The sequence below is a fragment of the Vigna unguiculata genome, chromosome 5, assembly GCF_004118075.2.
Source record: "Vigna unguiculata cultivar IT97K-499-35 chromosome 5, ASM411807v1, whole genome shotgun sequence".
Taxonomy (NCBI): Eukaryota; Viridiplantae; Streptophyta; class Magnoliopsida; order Fabales; family Fabaceae; genus Vigna; species Vigna unguiculata.
Window position 1 is genome coordinate 24,161,593 of NC_040283.1, and position 7,721 is coordinate 24,169,313.

At 33.4% G+C, this 7,721-nt stretch overlaps 1 protein-coding gene across 1 annotated transcript; it reads left to right on the top strand.

Annotated features, from left to right (window-relative positions):
- The first annotated feature begins 1,505 nt into the window (after positions 1-1,505).
- LOC114185235 (potassium transporter 8-like) lies at positions 1,506-7,294 on the top strand. The gene is made up of 8 exons (XM_028072847.1): positions 1,506-2,002; positions 2,094-2,583; positions 2,804-2,857; positions 4,677-4,937; positions 5,023-5,075; positions 5,236-5,359; positions 5,443-5,697; positions 5,820-7,294. The coding sequence occupies exons 1-8, from the start codon at positions 1,964-1,966 to the stop codon at positions 6,869-6,871; spliced, it is 2,328 nt and encodes a 775-aa protein (XP_027928648.1). The 5' UTR covers positions 1,506-1,963; the 3' UTR covers positions 6,872-7,294.
- The last annotated feature ends 427 nt before the right edge of the window (positions 7,295-7,721 follow it).

Below are 7,721 nucleotides of genomic sequence, written 5' to 3' on the forward strand. Positions count from 1 at the left end.
AAATTATTAATTACATTTATATAATACTTATATAAATACTTATGGGTTATTCTATCCTTTAAATAAAGTAAAAGTGCATTATAATTGTAAAGTTAGTAATTCATTTAATAATACAGTTACCTATGAGTCTACAGAATTTAATATTTATTAATTACACTTTAAATAGTGTCCTTAAGACGATGGTGAACACTTCTCTATTTATATTTAGTCTTAATTATAATTATTACTATTATGCTTATTGATTAGACATATTTAAAAGAAAATATTAAGTGTATATATTATTATCATTTTAAAATTACTCTACATACATTACTAGAAAATTTGCTTTATTAGTAAGTAATTTTAGTCACTAAGAATAGTTAGTCACTATAATGACCAATTTTGATATTAATTTACAAAATTAAAAATTATTGGTTACTAAAATAGTCATTGTTATAAATAAAAAATTATAATTGATCACTAATTAGTTAAAAGTTAAAGACTAATTTAGAAACTAGGTCATTTTGACAATCAAACCTAGATATCTAATTTTTTAGTGATCAATTTCCTTTGATAACTAAAATCATGATAACTAATTTTAAAGACAGTTTAATGACCAATTATAATTTTTTATTCATAATAATAACTATTTTAGTAACTAATAATTTTTACTTTTGTAAATTGATATCCAAATTGGACACTAAAATTGATCACTATTTAGAAGTCATATTAATATTATCTATTATTTTTAAAATTTTATATATTACATTAATTTTGTAATAACATTAAATTTATATTATAAATTTAAAAAGTCAAAATTCTAAATTCACACTTTACCCATTTTCTCAATTAAATGTTTCAAAATTCTGTTTTTCTATCGGATACTGATTCAAATAGTTCTCAAAGTAACTTATGAACAAAATTTGTCATTAAATCTGAAATAAAATAAATGTTTATCCTGAACTATACACAACAACAAAATACTATATATTATTATCTTATAAATATTGTTTAGCTGTTAAAGAAGATTAAAACTATCAGCAAAAACATTGGTCCATCACTTTTGTGAATTGAAAAGAAAAGAAAAAAAAAATAAAGAATGAAGTGGGAAATGCTAGTGATGATGAAAACGGATTCATTGTATTGGTTAAAAAAAGATGGGACTAAAATCTGGAATAAATTTAACTCCTTGAACTAATTGAAGGTTTTGTAACAGCTAGGTGCTAACAGCTGTGAAACCGAAACGTCCCCATAATTAGGACTGAGGGAAAGAGATAGACTTAGAAGTGTCTCTTTCTGTTGAGAAGTGGTCAGCGCTGTTGTCAGGTCACTCAAGAGTTCCAATAAGTGCATGCTTAGATGCAATCCTCTCTCTGTTTCTTATCCTCCTTCAAATGCAACTCATGTGATGCACCACCATCTTTTTTTCCTCTCACACACCCCATCACAATAATATATATATATATATATATATATATATATATATATATATATATCAAAACTTCCAATTTCACATTCCAAAACTATTATATTATATTCCTTCTAAACCAAACTGCAAACCTCAACACAAAGAGCATTTAGAAAAGGAAACCGAAAACTAGAATCCAAAATCACCACTGCAAAAGTTTTGTTTCTCTGCTCTCTCTCTCTCTTTCTCTCTTGTCCCCAAAATCTGTTCATTCTGACGACAACACTTAACCCTGTTATCTAAATTGGTTGGTGCTGGTGTTTTTTATTATGTTTGTTTGTTATTGTTTTGTCTGCATTTGAGCCTCTTTGTGAAAATAGTATTTTTATATAAGAGAAAACAAAGCATTAGAAGTTGTACCAAACTCTCTCCTTTGCCAAAATTAGTTTTTTATCCTAAGACTGGACTAGCTTGAACTGGGGGAGGGTGTTGATTCATGAGGGTGGCGTTCATTTTCCTTTGATATCTCAGGAAAATTGAAAATTTAAAGGTTGGTATTTTCTGAGACATTCCTTGATGGATCTGGAGTCTGTGATCTACAAAAACTCGGTTAAGGTATGGCATGTTGGAGTATCCTTCTCAGTATTATGTGTGAAAGAAAAAAAAAAGAACTTGTTTTTGACGTAACACTGATCACACCTTGCAGGATGGATCATGGAAGACAGTGTTAACATTGGCTTATCAGAGCTTAGGAGTTGTGTATGGCGATTTAAGTACATCCCCACTTTATGTTTACAAAAGCACTTTTGCTGAGGACATTCAGCATTCAGAGACCAATGAAGAGATATATGGAGTGTTGTCTTTTGTGTTCTGGACTCTCACACTTGTTCCACTCCTCAAGTATGTCTTCATTGTGCTCAGAGCAGATGATAATGGAGAAGGAGGGACTTTTGCTCTGTACTCTCTTCTCTGCAGGCATGCTCAGGTGGGGTTGTTGCCTAATGTTCAGCTTGCAGATGAAGAACTAACTGAGTACACCAAGGATGGAACAGTGCCAATTGATAAGAACAATGTTGGGTTGGGATTGAAATCGGTGTTCGAGAAACACAAGGTTCTGCAGAGGGTGCTGCTTGTTCTGGCTCTGATAGGGACTTGCATGGTTATTGGGGATGGTGTGCTTACACCTGCTATTTCTGGTACTGGGATTTCCAATGTTATCTGTGTTTTCGTCATGGCCAAGGTTTTAAACTGCGCTCGTGGTTTCTTCGGAATCTTTCACAGAGCTGGAATTGTGGACAAATGCAATCCGCAATTTGGGAGATCCGAGAAACCATGATGTTGCAGCTAAAATCATGGTTTTGGACACTGATGGTGGTTCTTGATGACTGAATTATTTGGTTTTTGGTTATTATGCAGTTTTCTCTGCCGTGTCAGGCTTGGAGCTTTCTATGTCTAAAGAACAGCATAGATGTAAGTTCCTTTCTGAATACAAGTAGTTGGTCGATTTAATCTCTTTTCATTATGTTTTGTTCGAGATTAATTTTAAGACTAGTTTGTGGTTAGCCTCTAATGAACACGAACAGGTCTTGAATTTAATTGAAGAAATATATTTTAATTTTAATAAGCTGCAAGATTGTTTGAAGTTCAGTTTCAAATATTTTATAATACAGTTGGAGGAGACACATATATAACTATTATACTATTGGAATTGGATTAATCGATTCAGAATTCAATTTTGATTAGTAAATTGCAAAATGCTTGGCATCTGGAACTATTCTCTGGAATATTTCCTAAAGAATTGTGTACATTTAGAATAGTTCTAATGGTTGCATCATGCAATACTGCTATTGATTTGGGGGAAGGGTTTTTGCTCTCTGAATGGCATATATGCTGAATAGATATTGATCATGAAATTATTGTTGTTAGCTATCACAGTATATTTTTGTTTAATTTTTTCAATACAACCTATTTGAAATTTTAAATACCTTCCCTTTTTATGCTAACTATATCAAAGCGTTCGAGTTAGTGGACAAAAAGGGAGAACCAAATGCCTCCAAGTGCATGCATTATTGTGGGTCCCCATAAATATGTAATCAGGGCCAACTTCCTTGTTTTGATCGAAGTCAAATCAATGTCATGCTAAAATTTATATTAAAATAAATAATCCCTGCCAACTTGATAATATTGAATATATGATAAAGTTTGTGGTTGTGGCTGATAGAATATCAAGCACAGAAGAACTGAGAACAGTAATTTTTTATTAATTAAGTTTCATTAGAATATGATATGAGCATAGGAAATTACTAAATAAAGTTATGATAGGAGCAGAGTGGTATGGATAAGGTTTTTGAATAAACCATTATGGATCAATCTGGAACAGTAAAGCGATTATCTGATTGGATGACAAAATTAGGTAAGGACACAAGTAAATTTGTCATATACTGTTCCACTATGAATAATTAATGATGATCCAGGTACTCTTCAACTTAATTAAAACTTAATCACTGCAGTGCCTTAAACACTAAAATGTGATCATTCCTCTATTAAAGTTAGGCTTTTGATGCAAACTTCAGGTGCTGGACTTCTATTTGTTCTTCTAAGGTCATGTGTGATTCCCATAAGTATGTGTCTTCTTTAATAATATGACCTCTCACCAGTAGCTGCTTAATTTCAATTGGATGACTATGGCCAGTTGTATATAGATTTGATTCCATCCCATTATTCAACCTTTTTCCAGATGCATTCAAAGCATACTACTGTAGTTTATACTTTGTTTTGCTGCATTAGTAATTTTTCAGCACACAGAAATCAGAATAAGTTGACTATGTCAATTGATCTTTGCTCCACTTCTTCAGTTTCTGAAAATTCTGATTCCAATACAAATGTAACTAGGCACTGGCCTTTACCATTTACATGAGAACCTTACTGAATGTCTAAATCATGTGTGCCTTAATTGAAATAATATTTTACTCCTTATAATACTACAGTGTCTTGGATCTATATTCAAACATTTCTATTATCATCTGTGCATTTTCCTTTTCCTTTGGAAATACAACGAGGGAAACAATATTAAAGAGGGGATATTTTAAGATATTATAAGACTGGTTAATGAAAGGTTTCTATTTTCTACTCAGAATGTACTTGTTTAAGTGAATCTTAGAGATTCTAATGTTTGTTGGTTGTTTTTAGGTAGGACAATATACTGTTAGACTTCTAACTTAATTTCTCAGTATATATATCTAGACATTATTCTGAATTTTCCTGAAATATAAGTGTTTGTGTTGTGCAGATGTTGAAGTACCAGTTGCTTGTGTGATACTGATATTTTTGTTTGCACTTCAACATTATGGAACACATCGCTTGGGGTTCCTATTTGCTCCTGTTGTGTTGACCTGGCTACTATGCATTAGCTGTATCGGTATGTATAATATCTTACATTGGAACCCTCATGTTTATGAGGCTCTCTCTCCCTACTACATGTTCAAATTTCTGAAGAAAACTCAAAGGGGAGGTTGGATGTCCTTAGGGGGAATTCTACTGTGTATAACAGGTATATATAGTAATTCTACTTCACAACTGCTACATGTTTGACATATGTTTTAACTTCCTCTGATGTTGTCCCTCTTACGTTTCAGGTTCTGAAGCTATGTTTGCTGATCTAGGACACTTTTCACAGTTATCGATTAAGGTGCACAATTGGTAGCATCATTTTGAAATTGAAACTAAACTCATGATTTACATTCCCAATTTTGATTTGGAAGCAATGCATCATTGTTTTTCAATTGTTCATGAATGTGAAGCTGCATGGAAATAATGAACTGCATTAACAGAAAACCACTTACCTGCAGATTGCTTTTACCTTTCTGGTATACCCTTCTCTGATTCTGGCATATATGGGACAAGCTGCGTATCTTTCCAAGCATCATATTATTGAAAGTGATTACCGAATTGGGTTCTACGTATCTGTACCTGGTAAGATCTGTGTTTCTCACAACAAGGGGCACATTTTTAAAGAATGAGTATTTGGCTTACTCTTCCTTTTGAACTTGTTTTAGAGAAAATTAGATGGCCTGTTCTTGCAATAGCCATACTTCAAGCTGTGGTTGGAAGTCAAGCTATCATCACAGGTACTTTCTCAATAATCAAACAATGTTCTGCAATGGGATGCTTCCCCAAAGTCAAGATCATTCATACATCATCAAAGGTACACGGCCAGATTTATATCCCAGAGATCAACTGGTGTTTGATGCTACTTTGCCTTGCTATTACTGTTGGATTTAGAGATACAAAACGCATGGGAAACGCATCAGGTACTCTTTCTCCTCATGCACACGCAAATTAATATCAGTATATTAAAATTGTAGAAATCTTGATCATGGTTTTGAATGGCTTGTAGTATGTCTAATGAATTTTATACTTTTTCGTTGAACAGGCTTGGCTGTCATAACCGTCATGCTGGTCACCACTTGCTTAATGTCTCTAGTTATTGTGTTATGCTGGCACAAGAGTATTTTCCTAGCCATTGCCTTCATATTCTTCTTTGGGTCAATCGAAGCACTGTACTTCTCTGCATCCCTGATCAAGTTCCTTGAAGGAGCATGGGTGCCCATTGCCCTCTCGCTCATATTTCTGATTGTGATGTATGTGTGGCACTACGGCACACTTAAGAAGTACGAGTTCGATGTTCAGAATAAGGTGTCTATCAACTGGCTCCTTGGTTTAGGCCCCACTCTAGGAATTGTGCGTGTGAGAGGAATTGGCCTAATACACACTGAACTTGTGTCTGGGATCCCAGCCATTTTCTCTCACTTTGTCACTAATCTCCCAGCTTTTCATCAAGTTGTGATCTTCCTCTGCGTCAAATCTGTCCCAGTGCCACATGTCAGACCAGAGGAACGGTTCTTGGTTGGTAGAGTTGGCCCAAAAGAATACAGACTCTATAGGTGCATAGCTCGGTATGGTTATAGGGATTTTCACAAGGATGATATTGAGTTTGAGAAAGATCTTATCTGTAGCATAGCAGAATTCATTCGGTCCGATACTTCTGAATCAAACCAAGGATTTGAGAGTTTTGAAGATGACACAAAGATGGCAGTTGTAGGCACCTCAGCATCAAAGTCAGAAGGTATAAGGATGTGTGAAGATGATAACAAGAATAGTGAGATGGAAAATTGCTTAGAAATGAGGGTGGTTAAGTCTCCTGAAATAGTTAGGAAGAGAGTGAGGTTTGTTGTGCCAGATAGTCCAGAGATTGATTTGGGTGCAAGGGAGGAGTTGCAGGAACTAATGCAAGCAAGGGAGGGAGGAATGGCATTCATAATGGGTCATTCTTATGTGAAAGCAAAAAGAGGGTCAAGTTGGATAAAGAAAGTTGTGATCAATTATGGGTATGATTTCTTGAGGAGAAACTCTAGAGGACCAACTTATGCACTAAGTATCCCTCATGCTTCTATCCTAGAAGTTGGCATGGTCTACCATGTCTGAGTTTTGGCTACAACTTATGCAGTTTAGGTAAATCATACACAGTATAAATTGGTTGCATGCTACCAATCTTTTCATTTCATCTTTTTCTTATTGCTCTTCCTGGTACGTGGATAAATAAGATGTCAGGAGGGAATATTCTCCCACTGTCCAGGTAAATGAAGGTCAAGTGACCAATGGATATTTTTGTGGGAGGTATTTTAATTTTTTTTTTCAATAGAAAACTTTGTTATAGAAAGATTAGTTTGGTTGTGGATTGTGTATCTAGCAGGTCCTGGAACTTTGTAAGATGTGCTGCGTTAGTTCCTGAATGTATATGTTTTATACTACTCAGAATTGATACAAGGATTCCTGTTTGCAGTTTTGTTCAGGATCTTCAAACTGATAAAGGAACTTCAAACGTAATAAAGGAAAAGGTTAACATAAGAAACACTTCATATGTATTTGGCAGAATGTTTTTCCATAACTTTCGTATATCTATGTATCTACATCTATTATGTATCTACCTCTATACTTATATACAGAAGATTCATTTTTTTTTTGTTTTTTTTTTCAATTTTATTCTTCAAGTGTCTGTTTTTCTAAATTTAACCGTTTCATTTTTAAATTTAATTATTTTTTAAAACTAAATGAATAGAAAATATCTGCAAAATAAATAAAGTCTAACTGCAATTAAAGTGTAAAAATTATTTATATTTAATTTTATAATTATAATTTCATTAATTTTGTTCTTATAAAAATGTGAAGAAAGGTGTGGGTAACAATTGTTTTCACTACTCTATATACTATTAAGGAGATTCCTCATTTTGGTGTACACTTTTATTTCCCATTTTTATTCTTTAAAATATTTTTT

Excerpts from the sequence above, each read along its gene's own strand:
- LOC114185235 (XM_028072847.1), top strand. The coding sequence starts at position 1,964 with ATGGATCTGGAGTCTGTGATCTACAAAAACTCGGTTAAG. Across the intron at positions 2,584-2,803 it reads GCTTACACCTGCTATTTCTG|TTTTCTCTGCCGTGTCAGGC; the intron begins GTACTGGGATTT and ends GTTATTATGCAG. Across the intron at positions 2,858-4,676 it reads GTCTAAAGAACAGCATAGAT|ATGTTGAAGTACCAGTTGCT; the intron begins GTAAGTTCCTTT and ends TGTGTTGTGCAG.